General features: G+C 46.2%; 1 protein-coding gene across 4 annotated transcripts in view; it reads left to right on the plus strand.

Annotated features, from left to right (window-relative positions):
* DUSP10 (dual specificity phosphatase 10) overlaps window positions 1–19,801 on the plus strand; it is a 34,034-nt gene extending 14,233 nt beyond the window's left edge. For all 4 annotated transcript variants that reach the window (XM_029593155.1, XM_029593156.1, XM_029593152.1 and 1 more), the window contains 2 exons: window positions 16,685–17,053; window positions 18,943–19,801. In XM_029593155.1, coding sequence (XP_029449015.1) covers window positions 16,685–17,053; window positions 18,943–19,208 — 635 coding nt within the window. In that variant the 3' untranslated portion in view covers window positions 19,209–19,801. The remainder of the gene's footprint in view (window positions 1–16,684; window positions 17,054–18,942) is intronic.
* Window positions 19,802–20,168: the final 367 nt, after the last annotated feature.

Consider the following 20,168-nt stretch of genomic DNA (forward strand, 5'->3'; position numbering starts at 1 on the left):
TACCTGGGGACACTTGATTTCCAGAGGCCCTGAAATGTATGGATTAGCAGGAAGAGAGAAATGGGGGGGGGGGGGGGGGGTTATGCACAATTGTTCTCCTCTCTGTCTCTCACCCCCCTCCACATACACATTCATGCTTTCTCTTATGCACATATACTCGCTCGCGCACACACTATACTCTCTCATTCTCGTGCATCTATATCTCTCTCTCTCATACTCTATGCTCTTTCACTTTCCTTCACACACTTTTTTTTTTCCCCTCTCCTCTTGAAGCAGCAGCAGCTGTCTCCTCCTTCAGCCCCTGCAGCTGATGGGATGACTTCTTCAGGCCGCAGGGGCCAATCCAGCTCTGGCCTCGAGCTCCTTCCTGCAGGGCAGGCTGCACCACTCCTCCTCCTAAGATTTGATGAGCAAACCATCCTTCTGTCTGGAAGAGGAGCGGCACTGCCCTGTTGGAACAAAGGCCCTGCTGTCAGTTCTGGCGGGGCCACACGGCTCCTTCTCCTAAAGCCCTACCAGTCAAGCTGCCGGTTCCAGTGGGGACGCACTGCTCCCGGCGGCACCGTGGTGCCCTTTGGATACCAGCACCTGTGGCCAAGGCTATATTGGCCTTAGGCACGCCATGGCTCTGGACAGCACTGTTTGACAAACTCAACATCCTTTTTTAATATGTCACAATTTGGACCAGTACTGATTGCTTTTAACAGAGAACATATTTCTAGTTTTGATGGCTTTGGTTTGTGTGTAAGATTTTTGGATTGGTCAGAGTCTCTTTGAGCAATGTGTCTCGATGAAAGATTATCCTGGTTGGAATTGCCTTTTCTCATATGGAGATAGATGGAGGAAGAGAAGATTTGAAAGAAAGGATGGTTTGCTCATCTAGGTTTCCTCTATTTAACATGCACTACCAAACAAGGCTGTACTGATGAGGTTCGGCCTTCAAATGGTGTTTTGGGACATGCACACACCTGGGAACTCTCAGGATTTCACCCGGAGACTCGGGGGAATTTGCATCAGTTGCAGGGTCTCGGGAGGAACACTAGAAATCTCAGGGCCTCACCCGTCCCTCAGAAAGCCTACAGAGAATAGTGAGCCGGGAGCAGACACTGCAAGCAGCATGTGGGGAGAAACTGGAGAGAGGCTGCAGCACACACAGAACTCAGTCTGCAGCTGTGATTCCAGGACCTGGGAATCACTCAGCTGAGCGCAGAGCGAGGATGCAGAAGTCATGAAGCTGAGACTTATAAGAGGAGAGAGCAAAGAGAGCGCAGGGGTCAGGGAGAGAGGAAGTGGGAGTATGCCAGGTCATCTCAAGAAGGGAAACAGGTGATGGTGGTGGGTGGAAAGAAGAGAGAAACTGTGGGGGTGGAAGAGAGAAAGCTGTGGTGGGGGGAGTGGAAGAGAGAAAGCAATCTCAAGGTGACCACAACTCAAAAGTTCCCAGGTAGAGACATGTATGGTTAGATATTGGCATGTTTTATGGTCCGTCCCCCCCTAAAATACATTGACTTGGATGAATATTTTTTGCATGAGAAATAGAAAAAAATATCTTTTGGGTAAAAAAAAAAAACAAAACAACCCATGGAACTGTCCTCCTAAACTCAGGCCATTTAACTTTGTCTTAGATGCCGTGAGTTCCCGTGTAGTAAAGCTGCGCGATACGGTCTTGTAACTTTAAGGTGAGACTAAATGACTGAAAGTGTTGCAGGCATGCAGTTGAGTTTGAGTGGGATTTAAATCCGGGCCCTGTTCGGCATGGGTTCATACCATCAGCAGAAAAAGGGAGAAACCCCCTGGATGCCAATTCAAACTAGTGGCAAAGCCGATGCATGGCAGCACATCTGGGATTTATTGGCTGGAAAAAGGCCAAACTGCTTAGCTAGTTGACCGGCTTGAACTTTCCTAGCCACTAAAATTGGGAATATGCTGCGGCCTTTTTCTCGTGCAGCTAGTTTGAGAGCAGCGGGAGCGGGTGTCTGGGAGCCGCTGCCCGGGGGGGGGGGGGGGGGGGGGGGGAAACGAGAGGAGGTGGGGGTGAGCGGGACACACCCACCCTCCTCCCCGGGGAGGCTCCCTTTCTCTGAGAAGAGCTGCCGTGGGGGCTGGCGTTGGCCGCGGTGACTCTGAAGGCATGGGGGCCGCCGCGACCAGCACCAGCCGTTAAGTTTAGATACATATTTAAACAAAAACCAACAAAAGACAAATACCTATTTTTGTATGTTGACATAGGAAGTATGTGTGTGTGTCTATATATTTCTCCCCACCCACCCATAGCTATAGAAATCAGATGCTTTAACATTGTTATCCCCTTTGACCACTGGGCACTCATTACTTAACCTACGGGTTTTTGGTATTCTTGAAATCCAATCCAACCCCACTGCTTTCACCAAAAAGTAGGATGAGCATCAAAAGTTGTCTAACCATGGCTCTGAAAAGACACTGACCGGCCGTCCTATAGCATGAGACAGACCGCTGAAGAGAGGAAATGACATCATGGATATGTTAAAGTCCACATGAGCACAAAAAAAAGGTTTCAAAGTGTGTTTGTGTGGAAAAGGGTATGGGGTTGATTTTAAAACCCCCTGCGCGTGCCGAAGCTGGGAGATAGGTGCGTGACTCGGCCAGACGAGCGTTGAGTGGATTTTAACACCTGTGCGGGCACGTGCGTATCTCCCACCACGTGCACAAATCATTAACAAAAAACCAAAAAAAAGGGGCGTGGCAGGGGGGGCGGGTCATGGGCGGGCCGAGCCCGTAAAATGAAGTCGGCCCGTAAGTATCTGCACGTACGGTCCAGTGCGCGCCGGGGCTCCCTGGACAGCGTGTAAGTCGTGTAACAAAAAAAAAAATAGGGCAGTCAGCGGGATTTAAGGGTTGGGGCTAATAAGGTAAAAGGGAGGCAAGTTAGCTGGGGGGGGTTAGGAAGTCCTCCCCTTTACTGGGGCGAACTGGGAGCAAGGACTGTTGCATCGGTGCAGGCAGCTACTACAATTCCCCCCACTTACGCCCTCGGGGCGGCATTTGCACACACCGGCTCGCGTCAATATAAAATCGTGCGTCCTTGTCCACGTGCTGGCAAACCCGCTCACATGTGCGCCCGCACGCAGCTCTTAGGATTCACCTTGGTGTGTATAAAATCTTAAAATGCAGTAGGGTGGAATTAGATTATATATAATCAGTTACCACTCAGGAAGAGGTTCTGGGCATCCTAGTTGATATTACATTGAAATCATCAGCTCGGTGCGCTGTGGCGGTCAAAAAAGCAAACTATGTTAGGAATTATTAGGAAGGGAATGGCAAATAAAATGAAGGATGTCATAATGCCTCTGTATCGCTCCATGGTGAGACCACACCTTGAATACTGTGTGTGTACAATTCTGGTCGCCGCATCTCAAAAAAGATATAATTGCGATGGAGAAGGTACAGAGAAGGGCTCCCAAAATGATAAGGGGATTGGAACAACTCCCCTATGAGGAAAGACTAAAGAGGTTAGGACTTTTCAGCTTGGAGAAGAGACGGCTGAGGGGGGATATGATAGAGGTGTTTAAAATCATGAGAGGTCTAGAACGGGTAGATGTGAATCGGTTATTTATTCTTTCGAATAATGGACTGGGGGGGGGGGGGGGGGGGGCGGCACTCGAAGTTAGCATGGGGCACATTTAAAACAAAATGAAGAAAATTATTTTTTACTCAGTGCATAATTATGCTCTGGAATTCATTGCCAGAGGATGTGGTTACAAGACTGGGTTTAAAAAAGGTTTGGATAAGTTCCTAGAGGAAAAATCCATAAACTGCTATTAATCAATAAGCAATAGTAGCTTGAGATCTATTTAATGTTTGAGTACTTGCCAGATACTTGTGACTTGGATTGGCCACTGTTGGAAGCAGTGGGCTTAATGGACCCTTGGTCTGACCCAGTATGGTACATCTTATGCTCTTTTGTTCCTACATGTAAGTATAGTTAGACACTAGAACAAGTTACCTAGGGAACTAGAGGTGCCTCAGTCATTACTGGATAGTTCAAATACTGTGAATCGTACGCAAGGCGGAAGGTATATGGATACACTATTCATGCAACTGGTAGCATCGAAAATATCTGGAAAATTATCCTTAATAAAGGTATGGGGTTTTTTTTTTATTTTTGGACTAATACATTTCAGCCATTCTCAAGGCCAGTAGCTTTGATGAGGAAGGTCATACAGATATATCGAGTTCCCATTGCACCTGATAGTTTTGTGCTTTTCATTTTCACATTTTTTTTGTTTGGTCCATAATTAAGTTTATGTTTCCGTGTTAATGAAGCCTGCGCTGCAAATATTTCACTTAAAACAGCGTGACCGGACCAAGTTCTGCTCTGCCATTACAAAATGTTTATTTCATTCCCTGTAATGTTCATTTCAATCCCTCGGGACAGAAGGCTTTTGCTGGGAGCGTTCTGGTATGTGCGTAAGATAAATGTCCGTCTTCCCGAGGTCATTTGCAGATCACAGGCGGTGGTTTTCTTTTGCTGTTCTTTGTAGCCACCCGTGATTAATAGGCTTGGATTTAGTGATATTTCATTATTTCATTCGATATTCTCTTAAGGCAAAGGAAAGTTTTTTCCTTTTAAAGCAATGAGCGACCTACCCTAGCAGGCATGGGACGAGCATATGGAAAAGAACTGCATGAGTAGATGCTTTTTAGGATTTATGTATTATGGAAAGTTTTGATTAAAAAAATAAATGTGGACAGTATTGCATAGAGAATAACGTTTTGCAATTTAAATGAATTCATAGAAAGCATGAGCTCTGTTTGGGTCTGCGTCAATGCAAGCAGACTCCTTGCTTTTACCTATCCAGACGTAAAAACTGGTGCACGTAGAGGAATGGTGCAAGGTGGTCATCAATAAAATGTCTATTGCAGGATGAAGGTTTTTAACATTGCTGCATCGCTGGGGCTTAGCTCAGCCCTTGGCAAAGATGAGTACACTCTGCTCTCTTGACCCTCCTCTGTGGGGCAATACTGAATGCCTTCGGCGTCAGAACCGCCCGCAGGAAGGAAGATTCTGCAATACTCGATGCCATCGCCGCGTCATGAAGAGGGCGCAACTCAGCACAGACCTGTGGTTATTGCAGGGCGGCCCACATCCCAGAGCCACGGGACGGTTTACAAAATCCTTCCTGACGCTGCAGAGATGTACAGTCCGGACTGTAATTCTGTAGTTTGTTTTTTTTTTTATTAATCTTAACCAGTTAATCTTTGTTTCCAGGCCACTGCTCTGCCACCACTGTGTCAATTTTTCATAAATAAGGATTCATTCAAAAGCCCATGATCACTGGATTCTTAGCCGTAGGACAAAAGGATCATGAAATTTGACCTTTGACCATGCTTTTGAGAGAGGCTGCAACTCTAAAGCTTACCAGTTGCAACCTCTTCCCTTCCCACCTGCTTGGCTGATCTGCGGCCGGGCAGAGGTCTGAAGGGGGGCCGGTATGTGCTTATGGTCCTGTGGCAGCCCTGAAAAGGAAGCGTGCATTGGAGGTGTAGGGATAAAGTCAGAGAGCATTTAAGAATCTGTGGTGATGCTGCAGGAAGGAGAAAGTGGAAGACTTAGATGAGCTTTGTAACCTTTACCTTCCTTCTCAAACTGTAACCCATGGGCTCAGGTCCTCGTTAGGAGTCAAGTTATTCGTGGGGCTTAACCTGTTCGCTCTTCCTATGCAATCCTGTAGCCCCGGGTTTCTCCAGTATCCCCCATGGCGGGGGGGGGGGGGGGGGGGAATCTCACTGGCCCTAGGCAGTGGTTTTTCACTGTCTCTGTAGCCAATAGCAATAATTACGCAGGGCTCATAATGAGGTTCCAATATAACTTTACTGAGAAGGTGCACTGTATATGTATATGCACCTACAGAGGGAGATTTTTAAAACGTTGCTCGTGCAAAAATGCCCACTTGTGCGCGCATGTGGGCCAAGCACGAGCAACGTGGATTTTAAAAAGCCGCGAAGCACGCACATATATCTGCGCGCCTCAGAAATAGGAGGGCGGAAAAGGGGGTGGAGCATGAGCATTCCAGGGCTGGGCCAATAGCTGCACTCGAAACTCCAATGTTTTAAAACTGGAGACAGTGGTGCGCGTTGGCTTGTTATTTATTATATACCGACATTCGATCTGAGATATCACACCGGTTTACAGTCAGGTACTGTAGGTATTTCCCTATCCCCAGAGGGCTCACAATCTAAGCTTGTACCTGAGGCAATGGAGGGTAAAGTGACTCGCCCAAGGTCACAAGGAGCAACAGTGGGACTTGAACCCTGGTCTCCTGGTTCGTAGCCCGCTGCTCTAACCGCTGGGATTAAGGTGACATGCAGGTAAGGTGCACTGACATTAAATCCTCCACCGAGAAAGTATAGCATTATTCTTTTTTAATCTATTCTTTGAAATGAATGATGCATTTTATTTGCAGTTTTTTTTCTCATGAGTGAATCTTCGGGCAACGTAGTATGCATTTGACATGGAGCAATAGCACGTTTAGACCATGTCGCACCAGAGAGTGCTCGCTCTCGATCCCGTGGGATGCTCTGCCAGAGGCTCCGCGTCTGGCCAAAGGTTTGCAAACCTTTAAAACGTTGCTGAGAATTTGGCTGTTCAGGCAGGCATGTGACCAGGTGTTAGGATTTTATTTGAACCATTGTTCTCTGTAGCCTTAATTGACCTGGTCCCACTTTTATGTAATTTTTCTGCGCTGCGACTGTGTTGTAACTTTCTATGCTCGTTTTCTCTGTACATCGCCTAGGGTTTGCTTTAGGCGATCCATAAATCCAAATAAGGCTAAAGAGAGAGGAGTTTCCCTTTTTAGGGAGGGGCAGCTAAGCTAAATAAAGTGGGCAGCTTGCTTTCTTTATTTTGTGTTGGCCTGGTAGGCTGGAGTTTTTTCCCATGGAAGAAGCAGCTGCCTTCATTCTCCAATGAGCTCACACCCAACCTGAGCCCTGCGGCCTTGTGAGCGCTAGTGCAAAGAGAGCCCTCCTCGGTGCATGTTGATATCCAGGCAGGGCTTCCTTTCCATGGCTTGGAATCCTCACGGGGGAATGGGGAGGGCGGGTTCGACCCTGGAGTGACGGGAGCCGAGGCCAAGAGGCTGCACTTTGGGTTAAAATGGGCCCCTCTTGCAGACTGCAGCCACAGTGCGGTTCCGGTGCCAGTGCTGTCTTAATGGAATATGACATGACTTAAAGAGCCGCTGGCCGTGTTTACAGTAAATGCAGTCTTTATTTTCATGCCCTGTTTAAATGTTTGTCTACTGGTTTTCGCCTTTCTTCTCCAAACACACCAGCAGCTTATGCATCTTAACTTTATTTTATTTTCACTGCTGTTTAGCAGTGAAAATGGGGATTAGGTCCTCTTCCTAGCGGTGCAGTATATTGGTATGTATGAGGATTTCCCTTGGACAGGTTGCTCTAACCTTTTCTAGTATACTGCATGTGGGCGCGCCGTGTACTCGACAACTGGAAAATGCAAAGTAGCACGGAACAAGTATTTACACTGCTTGTCTTGTCGATGAAGTTGAAAAATAACCGTGCTGTGTACTGCAACATAATAAAGGCATTTATAAAGAGCTAGGTCAAAAACAAAGCAAACCTACAACAATTACAGTTAATGTAACGTATACGACCCCTCTCCTGGGTCTCTACCATAGTAAAGGGGGGTTCGCTCAGTCTCGGGGGCTGAGTCCTCACTTTCTCCTCTCTACCCCGGTGAGGTTCTCTGAAGGGGAAGGGAAGGATTTTGCTTCAGAGCCAGGCATTATGCTAGGTTGCCGGCTGCCAAAAAAAGTTTTTCGCACAGTAGCTGCATTGCAAACATCAACTTCTTCCTTACTAGGAAACTACTTCAAAATATATTTCGTGGTAATTTGGTATGGGGGTGGCATTTATAATACATTAAGGGATACATTTTAAAAGCCTGGCACGTGCCAAAGCCAGGAGATACGCACGGAGGTTGGGCCGGCGCGCGCCGCACGGATCTTAAAAGGCGCCCGCGTGGGCGCAGGTCTCCCGGTACGTGCACAAAAAAATGTTTTTTATGAAAGCGGGGCATGGACGTTCTAGCATTTATGAAGGAAGCCAGCACATAAATATGCGCGAGCCGGGGTCCCCTGCCGCGTAACGTTATTGCTGCCATGCATGGCGCGGAAGAAAATAAAAAAAAAAATTTTAGGCTAGTCAGCGGGGTTTTAAAGGTTGGGGCTAATAGGTTAAAAGGGAGGTTAATTATCTAGGAGGGTTAGGAAGTCCTGTCCTTTACCTGAGTGAGCTGGGAATGAACTGGGAATTGCATCGGCGCGCATGTCTACTAAAATCCCTCCACTTGCGCGGTAGAGCTGGCATTTGGTGCGTCCATGTAAAAATTGTGCGACGTGTATGCGCGTACAGCCTGTTTTATACCTCGCGCTGTAAGATAGCAGCGTCTTTTGGCGCAGGCTGGCATACACGTGTACATGCGCACCCACGTGGCTGTTTCTCTTATTAGCAGAGAATGGATCTTCCTCTCCTTCTCCTGGAATATCCTTTCTTCACTCCTGGATTTTAGGTTCCCTTAGGATGGATTTTTCTGGCTTTCGCCTCCCTAGTGGGACAGCCCTTTGTCTCTTGTTTCCTGTTCTCGATCTCTGCTGCTCTCTCCTCGGACTGCTCTGTGTGAGTGCCAGATGAATAGCTCTCTTATTTCTCCTCCCTTATAGATTTAATACCTGGATGGCACCTCAAATCAGCAGCTGGGTTAGCAGATGCCGTTGTCCTCTTCCTCTCCAGATAATGTTGTAGTTAACTGCCAATGCCTCATGCCTGCTTCAGGTCTCAGTTCCTTGGGAATTTTGATCTGATGTTCTCTTCCCTTGAACACAAACCCAGGAGTGTAGAGATTTACTAACTTTGGGGGAAAGTCTTCTCCCCCAGATATTGCATCAGGAACAACCAATTACAGTGTCATGTGCACCATCACAGGAGCAACTTGTGTAGCACCACCTTCAGTTCACTTCCTCCATGTCCTAAATTTACTACCTTTCTCACTAAAATATTCTCTCAGACTACTACATAAAACATTAGACTGTACCATTGAGGCCACTCCTGTGGGGGAGGCCAGAGGGTAAATAGTTCCTTACATGTATCCTGGGGCAGTCGTTCTCAAAACTCATTTCCCATGCCTCCTCTTCCCCCAACCTGTCTGTTTTCAGAATATTCCAAATGAAGATTCATGCCAGATATGCATACATTTTCATTACAAGCTAGGTTAATTTGCATATGCGGATTAATCTGAAAACCAAACCTGTTGGAGGAGCCCAAGGACTGGAACTGAAAACTGATGTCCAGCAGTATGTCCTTTTTGAAAGGTCCCGTAATATACAGTTTGGCATGAGGCATTCTAAGGTCATCGCAGAGTTGTAGAGATCTTCACTTTTGGGCTCTGTTTTCAATGTGACCTTTTTATTCTGTGTGCCAAAATGTTTGAAAAAAAAATATATATTGGTTTGTTGACCTTCATTTCCATGCATTATGAGATTTGAGGTCGGAAGTCTATCTCCGAGCAGGATTACAGTTCTCAGAGTGCAATGAACAGAAGTAAACAACACAAAAATGAGAATGCAGTAGTCTTCACCTCACCCCCATACTTTCTATTAAAGCAATCACTATGCTTTGTAATGGTGCAGCTTTGGGGTAGGACTCGGAGTGGGTTAATTTGGGCAGCAGGAGACACTAGGTAGCCATGTTAATGCAACTGTAGTGATGTCTAGAAAATCCTTTGCTTACAAGTTGCACACACTCGCAATCCAAGGACAATTGTGCTGACTCTCAGAGCTGCAGCATTGGCAGTATATTTACTTTTTTCTTTGTACAGATATTTAATTTTGCAGTTGAACAGAATAACCACTCCCGACCTTATGAATCAAAGCAGACCAGGCCTCAAGGCAGCGAAGGCGCATGCGCACACGCTGTGACCTCAGACGTCCAGCCGGTCACTGCGTGTACGCATGCGCCTTCGCTGCCTTGAGCATCCATATTGGACCTACAGGCGTGCACGTATTCATCTTCGCCGGCGGGGCAGCTGAAGCTGCTCTCTCTCGCCGCCCTTCTACTGCTGCTGCTGGGGGCTTGCGTGGCTGCGGCCAGGGCAGGTGAGCGGGGGCTGGGGGAAAGTTTGGGACTGTGAAATTTCAACTCTCTCTGCTGGGGCTTGGATTGGGTTGGTTTGGGACTGTAGGAGAGCCATCCACTTCCTGGTACCTGACATTTGAAATGACAGGCACCAGCGCACCCAGGATACTGTATAGGCACTGTATAGCGCTCTATACAGTAAAATGGATTGCGCTTCATGGACACTCGTTGGACGCGGCTTGCATTTGCATGCCATTTAAATACAGTATCGAGCAGTAGGTGATCCGAACTGTGCGTGTGTCAAACGCGGGTGCGCCGGGCACCAACGCACCTCTTTCTACCGCCCCTTACTGTTATCGGCCCGTCTGTGCTGAGGGCAACCACAAGGCAAGGCAATGTGTCAAACGTGTTTTAGTCATCTTAATCCTATTTAGGGATTTGATTACTACCAACATCATTCATTTGGAACTTTTTAAACAACCAAAAAATTGAGATTCAGTTTTCTGATCTTTAAAAAATTTTCTTTCCTGAGGAAAAAATATTAGCTTTCCCTATGCAGCTGTTTCCTGTGTCCTGGAAGTGTAAACAGCCAAAGAGTAACTTTTTCAGTAGGAAATAAAAATAAATAAATAAATAGAAGGTAAGAAAAAAAGTATACAAGAGGAAATATAAGAAAATTAAATATTTGTATAATAAAGGAAAAGAAAACAAATTAGAAATAAAATCAAATGTAGTAATCAAGAAAGAACACAGATATACATTTTTGTACTTCCAAATGTAAGCATTCTTTAATGTATTTGTTATTTCAGGCATTTTCTTCCCCTAATATCCTTCCGCCCCCTCCCAGTCCCGTTTCTGCATCAGGCATTCTGTATAGTGATGAGATGCAAAAACCTCTTAAGAACTAAAATCTGGAGAATGCATTGACACGTTTCTTTAATAATTTTAAAAGTGTGTGTGTATAGTATAAATATTTGTATGTATGTATATATATATATTTTTTATTTTGCTTTTTCCTTTAGTTTTATTTTAAGTTTGTTTTTTTTTGGCTACTAGCAAAGTTAATTTGAACTTAAACGGCTGCTGGATCTTTTCAGAACAAGGAAACAAAGCTCTTCTTGCGTCCTTGTGGAAACACACACACACACAAACATTTGCATATGGGCAGGAAGGGTAGTGTTGTTGGTTGCCTTTTTTTTTTTTTTTTCCCAGTTAGGCAAATGCGGGCCCGAGCCACCTGTTGGCATTACATCATCGGTTCCCTAGAATCCGCGTCTTGCTCTTCTTGGGTTTGCATTCAGAGCGTTGATGTCATGCCAGCTGATGTCATTGTGGGCCTTTGTGTCATTGCTGTGGCAACCGGGCAGGTGGGGAAGCGTCTAGTTGATGTCATGGCAAAACGAGGTGTATGAAGGAAGGGCCCCCGCCCCCCTTTTCTGCATGTCCTTTATGCTTTTAATCACTCTTCCTCCCTCCCAGCTCAACCTCCCCCTGCCAAAACAATAAAACACTACTTTTCGAATCCTAGCCTCATAAAGTGCCCTTGAATTTAAAAGGGCAAGTTGTTTTGTCCTCCTTGACAATGGCCCAAGTACCCCTGAAAGTGTGCACCCTGGCTAACAACTGGCTAACGATTGCTCTTAATTGAAATAGAAAGTTGGATTCCCAACGGGTTTGCAGTTCCTTTTCTTCTCCAATAACTGCAATAACTGCAATAACTCCAATAACTGCAATGCCCAGTGTTTTGAGTCATTTCTTTATAAATGTGCAGGGTGAGGCTGACGAAAAGGGCTTCAGGGTTCACCGGCATCGCTGCTTTTCTGCTTCCCCTTGCAGCCTGCGGGAAGAGCTTTCGCGTTATAATTTTCTTCCCTACTGAAACTATTATTAGGTAACGGAGCCACAATTAAAACGTTTTAAATGTTTAATTAGCGAGCGTTGCTAATTGGTTTTCACAAAGAGGGCAGGATTCAGCGCCTTTGGCACAGGGGGTGTAGATGTGTAATTTTACCCTCATTGTCTGGAGGCGATCGGTCCCTGGAAGGAAATAGCAGGCTTAGATGACGTTTTCAAATCTATAACGCATAATCTATCCCCAAAGGGGAAAGTACCTCTAGAAAAAACTGGCCCAAATTTCTAGGGTACTTTTTTTTTTTTTTCCTGAGGTAGTAGTCCAAAGCAAAACGGTGCACGGGGATGGTAACTTTGAAACGCGCGAAGGCCGGCTTGCGTACCGAGACACGGCCGTGTTAGAACATACGCACGTCTATGCGCGCACGGTATAAAATAGGCTGGACGCGTGTACATGTGCGCGTGGTTTTAAGGTGTGTGCGTGCAAATGCCGCCTCTGTCGCGTCAGTAGGGGGGCTTTAACATATACCTCGTGTCGACGCAATTGCCAGTTTCCCCACTTCATTCCCAGTTCACCCAGGTAAAGGATAGGACTTCCTGACCCCCTAGTTAATTAGCCTCCCTTTTACCCTGTTAGCCCCCTGCCCTTAAAGCCCCGCTGACTAGCCTAGTTTTGTTTTAGGACTTAACCGCCATCCTTAGCAGAAGTAAAGATACGCAGCCGGGGTCAGTGGCGTGCGCTTAAACACTTACACGCACATTTCACGGTAAAGTCCCAGAACGCCATGTCCCACCCACACCCCGCCCCTTTTCCACGAAAAAACTTTTGTGCATGTACCAGAAGATACGCGGACGCCTTTTTTATTTTTTTTTAATCCGCGTGGTGCGTGGTGGCCTGACTTCTGCGTGCGCGCAGGGCTTTTAAAATTTGCCCCTCAGTTTTCTTTTATTATTGGCGCAAACCTTGCGGTTGCAATATCCGCAGCATTTGCATCAGTCAGGGCCAGCTCTAGGGTAGGGCGAGCTGGGCTGCTGCCCCGGGAGACTGTGCCGTGAGGGGTGCCGACGGCCAGGATCCAGCACCGACGCCGGCTCCTGCGGTCTTGCGCAGGTGCGGCTGTGTGTGAAGTCCCGTAAGCCGTGACGCGCCTCGCATCGTGCAAGACCTCCCTGAGCCGTCCTCGGGTGATCAGGAAGGGGCAGCAGAAGCCCAGGCCGCTGCTGCTGGTGCCCCACCCTGGCTAGTCCTACAGGCGTGTTCGGAACTTGGCCCTGCACACGCAGGAAACGCCAGCAGTGGTGGAAAGCAGTGGTGGTAGAAGATCTGCCATTATGCAGGGCATTTTGCCCGGGGGGGGGGGGGGGGAGAAGGCAAAGGGAACGTCGGGGATGAGCAGATGCGGAGGGCAGCAGCTGGGGAGGCAGGAGGGAAGGGAAAGACCAGGAGGCAGCAGATGCCGGAGAAGGGGATGGTTAAGTCGGGGAAGTAAGTGCTTTTGATGGGGGGGGAGGGGAGGGTGTTTAAGAGGTAGGGAAGAGGATGCTGGCAGATCCCTGTCCCTACCACTCACGTGTAGAGAGAGCTTGCATGCAATTCCTCCCCTCAAATCCACACCAAGGACCCAGGGGTGGGGATGGCGCACCATCAACAATTATTGCCGAGGGCGCCATTTGCCCTAGAGTCGGCCCCGATACCAGTGCGCGGGGACTTTTGATTATTAACCCCCTAAATTAATAAGCAAGCTTTTGTGATAGCTGAGTAAATATCAAATTGCTATATTTGTTCCACGATTATAGACATACTAATTTGCATCTGTATTGAATGACTATGTAGAGATTTAAAACCATAGCTGAATGGTTATAAATCCCCCCCAAAATATGATGTTGAAAATTGGAAAAAACTCACGTTTAATCTGCCCTGCTTGTGGGTTGGGCAGCTTAGAAAATGAGGCCAAGCCAGTTCCTCGAGGAGTGTGTGTGTGTGTATCTGTCTGTCTGTCTGTCCGGTGCATCTGTGAACCTGAGGCTCTGAAGCTGCTCCAGGCCTTCCCTGGTTTTGATTGACCAGAGAGGGGAGTAGCAATAAAAACCGCGGTCTCGTTGAGGTGTTTTGCTGAGTTAGAGTAGCAGCAGCCCTGGGGGTAATCGCTACTTTAAAAAAAAAAAAAGTGCTTTCTCTTTTCAGCCGAGAAGGCGCGATTCGCCTTCAGTAATCGCAGTTTAGAGCTTCCTTCCGTTTCTGAACCACGGGGAAGAGAGAAACATCTTATTAAAATCGAGAAGCAGGTCCCTTCCAGAAGGGGAAATGCATGGCGGGGTTTCTTAAGAAAAAAAAACCCCCAAAATGTACCGTATCCTAAAAACAGTCAGACCGAAGAGTGAAGCAGTCTCTTTGCCCTTCCAGCGTGCAAACAGTGCTGCTGAAACATTTTAAAAGTTTCCAAGCTCCTCGTCGGCTTACAAAAGCGATGCTCGGTATAAGGAAAGGCAGGTTATCCGACCCACATCCTGGGTCTAAGACGGCATTTTGTGTTACATAAAACCTAAAGATCTCATCTAGGAGGTGCACTTACACTTTCAGGCTCTGACTGTCAGGGCTCTAGTAAGACCCTACAGGCTTTTTGAAAAAGAAAGGGCATGAAGGGAAGAGGTGAAAACGTTTGTGCCGCCATCACTTGGAGATCTTTTCTGGGCGCATCTCTGACCCACATCATGCTGTTCAATTTATTTTTTTTCCCTACCCATAACATTTTTGTTTCACTCGGTGACCTGCTGGGTTAGAGCCGCTCGGGTTGAAACCGCACTGTGTCACGCTTTTTTTTTTTTTTTTTTTTTCAGACCTAGGGCAAGTCAGGTCCTCTCTCCGTTGCTTCACGTGCAAAACTAAAATTGTGAGCCCTGTGAGGACCGGGGAAGTGTACCCTTCAGTACCCGAATGAAATCCGCTTTGAAATAGCTAACCGGTCATAAAAAGTGGAATATAAATTTTAAAACCTTCTTGTTACCATAGGGCTAGATTACAATTATGGGCCCCGGGTATAAACTGTGTGCCCATATCTGAGATGCTGCACAAATTCCATGCCAGCTGGTCCTCATTTTAAGCCCGTCCTTGAATTTTATTTTATTTTTTTGTTTAATTATTATGGGAAAACCTGAGACGGATGCTGCCCACACTGGAGTTCTTGCATGATTTAGTGATCTGCTGTGGTCAGGGAGGAGCAGATTAAATGTGAGCATTGGCTCCCGTACTACCGGGGGGAGGAGGCAGGAGCCTTGTACTTCAGGCTGCATATACTGGCTGACAGGATCTGAGCAGCAGACGGGCCTGCCCTGTTGCTAACGTCTTCCTGGCTGTGGCTCGGTGAACAAGAGGATAGGTAGAGTGGCTTTAAATGCACCGAAGGGTCAGTCAGCCGGCAAGACTTGACCTGCCAGTTGTGCAGACTATTGTTTCTGTCGAGCGTGGTAATTCAGTGGTTGGTAGGGTGGGTTGTTTTGTTTTTTTTTTTTTTACAGGCCACACTGTGTATTTGTGGATTGCATCACAAGAAAACAATTCATGGCCATTTGTGTCAGGGCAAAGTGTATCAAACCGTAACTCTCTGAAGGGAAATGCAGCTCTCTGAAAACCGTGCCGTCTTTGCATCCTTGCCAGGCTGTCCCAGGCACCGGTCTGTGAGTGACAGAAAAGGGGGGCGGCATCCTTCGCAGGCGTGGTATACGGCAGGGCGGGCGGCATCTGAGAGAGAGAGGAGCCGGTGGTTGTCACAAGCCTTCAGTTTCCTGATTCTGTTTAGCTCACTAGAAAAGTCCCGCGTGCCAGCAGCATCCCCGATTCCTTTTGCAAAGCATGCTGAGAGTGTGTCGGTGCTTCTTCCTTCAGAGAGGCTAATCTGAAAAGCCAGTGGCAGATGGATACAATGGAAGGCTTAATCTGTCCCTTCAACTGACAAGAGTTCCTTACTCCTTAGTCACCATGAATCTGTCTGGAATGGATTGCTGTGTTTTTTTGTTTTTAATCAAGAAATAGCTGTTTCAGTGTATTTTGGTGTTTTTTGTTTATAATCGGAGTTAATGAACAACGAGAGGTGAGGTGGATAAAATACATTATACACCAAGGGGTATGGAAAAGTTTGGGTTTTTTTTTGAGAAACTGGAACAGCCGATGTATACCTGCAGGCATTCGTCAATGTGGATGGCACAAGTCACCGCTCGCTTAACCCTGCCAGGTTTTAATTGGTTGTGGCCCTGTGTAATATGCTAGAAGCGACTGGGAAGTTCACTCTGTGCTGAAACGTGCTGCGTGGTCAGCAGGTTATCCCTGACTTGCCTTATAAGCGTACACCTCCTGTGTATCATGGTCTGAATGAAACACCAGCAGGCGGAGTCGGCAATTCATTTTTTTAAAAATGATTTATTTAGCAGCTTTCAGTCAAATATGACCAACGTTAACAATGCTGACAAATATATTCAGGGGATTAATAATTTAAATACCCCAAACTACTAAACCAGTAAGAAAAATATATTCATTAACTCCCAAGAAATTAGATTTCCCCCAGGAAAAGGGGGGTGGGGAGCGAGTCCAAGAGAGAAGGAAAAAGCAATACTTTTTTAAAACTTGAGAACGACTTGCAAAAGGAGCGTGCGATTGCACCGTTTCCTCCGATTTTATTTATCTGTTTTGTTTCCTTGTTTATTTTAGGTGGGCTCAGCAGTTTCAAACAGAACCATGAAAACCTCTGCGACAACTCCCTCCAGCTGCAAGAGTGCCCAGACGGAGGAGGAGCCTCCGGGGCGCCGGCCGCACTACCTCAGTCCATCCCCACCACGCCGGACATCGAGAACGCACAGCTGACCCCCATCTTGCCTTTCCTCTTCCTGGGCAACGAGCACGACGCCCAGGACCTGGAGAAGATGCAGCGGATGAACATCGGCTACATCGTCAACGTGACCACCCACCTCCCCCTCTACCACTATGAGAAAGGCATCTTCAGCTACAAACGGCTCCCCGCCACGGACAGCAACAAGCAGAACCTTAGGCAGTACTTTGAGGAGGCCTTTGAGTTCATCGGTAAATATCCCCGAGACGCGTTTTAACGCTTTAAAAGAAAAGATCCGGGTTAAAGGAGGGATTCAGCTCCGGCAACTCCCAGGTCGGGCAAGCTGTAACTTTTTTTTTTTTCCCGCATGGACAAACAAGCAATAAAATGATTGCGGCTGCTTACCATTTCTATAGCACTGCCAGACCCGTGCAGCACCACACGTCCTTGGGGATGGGTCAGCCGCTAGCTCCATGGCATTTGGACAGGCCCGAGCAAGTCCCTGTTTTACCCCCTTTGCAGCTTTAGGACGTGTGGTGTTGAGGCCAGATTTTCAGAAGCATTTACACCCGTAAAACAAGGTTTTACGCTCGCAAGCGGCCTTGTAGAAACTTTTCCCCGGGGGAGCTGGGCATGTAAAGAATGTGCGCAGAAGTGGGACTGAAAACGAAGTATTCCGGGTGGGGATTTAGCATTTACCCTCGTGCTTACATAACTCTACGTGCCCATGTTTACACTCGCTAGCAAGCAGGTGTAAATTGTCTGTGTTTGCGTGTATATACCACACCACATTGAGTTCATGCACGCTAAGTTTCAAAGCAGACTTGCGCGTGGAAGTCCATTTCGGGAAATTTGGGGCTACAGTCTTCGCATACTTTCTACACACGGACCTGGGCCCCCCCAGCGCGGTTTTCTGAAATTATCCTTCCTGTGTCTCTAAAGCAGGACCACAAGTCCTTAGATGAAATGGTACCGACCCAAAAACTGGCTCGGACAGTCCTGATGATGTGGAATCAGAGTTATTCTTATTATTTTTTTTTCTTTTTTCCACCTGAGGGCATTCTGTCTTGGGGAGCTTCAGAACAGAGCCGATTGTTTTTGTATGCAATGAGTTGTTGCTCAGTTTTGACATAGGGAGGGTAATTTCAAAGGCATTTCCTTGGGTAAAAGTGTACGTGTAGGGCCTCAACCCGCATTCCCTTGCCCGCAATGGCAAGAGGCTTTCTTCGGGGGGGGTGGAGGGGGCAGGATTGGGGAGGGGTTTGGGATTGCACCCATGCATTTAGGCTTTTTTTTTTCTCTAAAAATCCACCCGCCCAGGTTTTGCGGGTGGTGGTGTCGTTGTCCTGGGATAATTTTTCAAAGTGAAAGCTTGCACGCACCTTCACTCTGAAATTGGTGCAAAGTCTGTGTGTGGAGGGGGGAATTACCTAAGGAATTTGCACCAATGTGAGTAGCCTGAAAAGGGCCCCCTAAGGGTAGACATTTTATAGTTTCTTAAACAGACGGAATACATGAATTGTGTCCTAGCTTGCTTTAAAATGTTGCATTGTCAACTTCAGCAATCTTTTGATAATGCAGTATTTAGAGCCACCAAAAATCATGAAAAAAAAGTACAGACCGTACCATAGAGCCACTAATGTTACTTCCTTGGTCATCAGCTGATCCAAAAATACTATAGGAATGTCTGAATACATTCATAATGTTAGAATACCATTTGGCTCCATTTAAGGTGTAGGACATTTTGATCTATCTCCTGCTTTTGCCCCATCGCCTTTTGGTTCTTGTAGTTCTGGAAATGAAGTCCTACTTTTTTTCACAGGGAAATTAGAGTTTATAAGTCCATGCATATGCAATGGGGCAAAATTAGGACTCTGCCAGCGCTGATCTGCGTGAAGTAGCAACCCTACCGCAGGTAAAGTATTTACGTTAGGTGATGTGAAGCAATTTGTCAGGGGTAAAGTTTTTTTTTAGTTTTTCCCTTTCTACTCTACGTACCCAAGTTTGGAAGGTCTTTCATGAAAAAAGGAAGCCAGCGATGTGAGATGAACGCTTAATTGTTGCCAGAAAGTAGGGGAAAGAAAGGATATGTAAACTGATGTCCTCCTCATGCCTTCTTTCTGCTTCCTTTTCTTTTCAGAGGAAGCTCACCAGTGCGGGAAGGGTCTCCTCATCCATTGCCAGGCCGGCGTTTCCCGCTCTGCCACCATTGTGATTGCTTACCTGATGAAGCACACGCGGATGACCATGACAGATGCCTACAAATTTGTCAAGGGGAAGCGACCGATCATTTCTCCCAACCTGAACTTCATGGGGCAGCTACTGGAGTTTGAAGAGGACCTGAACAACGGGATCACGCCACGAATTCTCACGCCAAAGTTAATCGGGGTGGAGACTGTGGTGTGACGACAGTCATTTGAAGAAGGGGTTTTGTTTTGTTTTTTTGTTTTTCTTTTCTTTTTTCAAGGATCATCGTATTATCCTTCCGATTATCCATACTACCATTTTTACTTTTGTGATTTTCATGGATAAAGAAAGAAGAGGAACATTTTGAATTTTAAGGTCTGGAAACAGCAGATGAAGTCAAGAGAGAACTTCAGTTCATTCAGCACCTTTCAAAACAGACTTCTAAGGAACTGATGATATTTAGGAGGCTGAGCAAGGATTTCCTTTAATTTTTATTTTTTTAGACAAATAAAAAAAAAACTTAGCTTTCTGCAACTCGTAGAGCTTATGGCTAAATAGTCTGTGCAGGTTCATAGACCGAAGACATTTTCTGACAGGCAGTCAGAGAGGCAGAGAAGATGCCCTTTGGATGTATAATACAAGGTGATCTGCTTTTGCAAACCAGATGTTTGTAAAGGAAGCCAAGAAGCGAAACTCTGTGCTGATATTTGCGAAAGGACATCTCACTGTTGACCGAAACCATTAAAAAAAAAAAAAAAAATACCTGTTAATACTGTGCGCTTTATGTTTTTGTTCTATTTTTCTATTTGAATTTAAGAAGTTTCAACAACATGGGACTTGACCATTCTATGCCTTCAGTGGCTTAACGTGCAATAATTTTGTTACGAGTGCGTGAAAAACGGTGAGAGCTGGGTGCTTTAATATAAATAGTGAGCTGCACCGGCTTGGTTAGAAGGATTAAATAAAAAGCAATCTTTTTTTTTTTTTATTTGATTCTGGATACTGTGCCACAAACCTTGTTACATATGTATATCAGAATATTAAAACAAAAAAATCCAATAACAAAGTTTATTTAAAATATTTTTCGCACAAATATTGGTGTGTTTCCATTCTGTGTAAAATTTCATTTTTGACTATAAAAATGAAAAAAAAAAAAAAAAGTGATTCGTCTGAAATTAT

This window comes from Rhinatrema bivittatum, chromosome 3 (genome assembly GCF_901001135.1).
Source record: "Rhinatrema bivittatum chromosome 3, aRhiBiv1.1, whole genome shotgun sequence".
NCBI lineage: Eukaryota > Metazoa > Chordata > Amphibia > Gymnophiona > Rhinatrematidae > Rhinatrema > Rhinatrema bivittatum.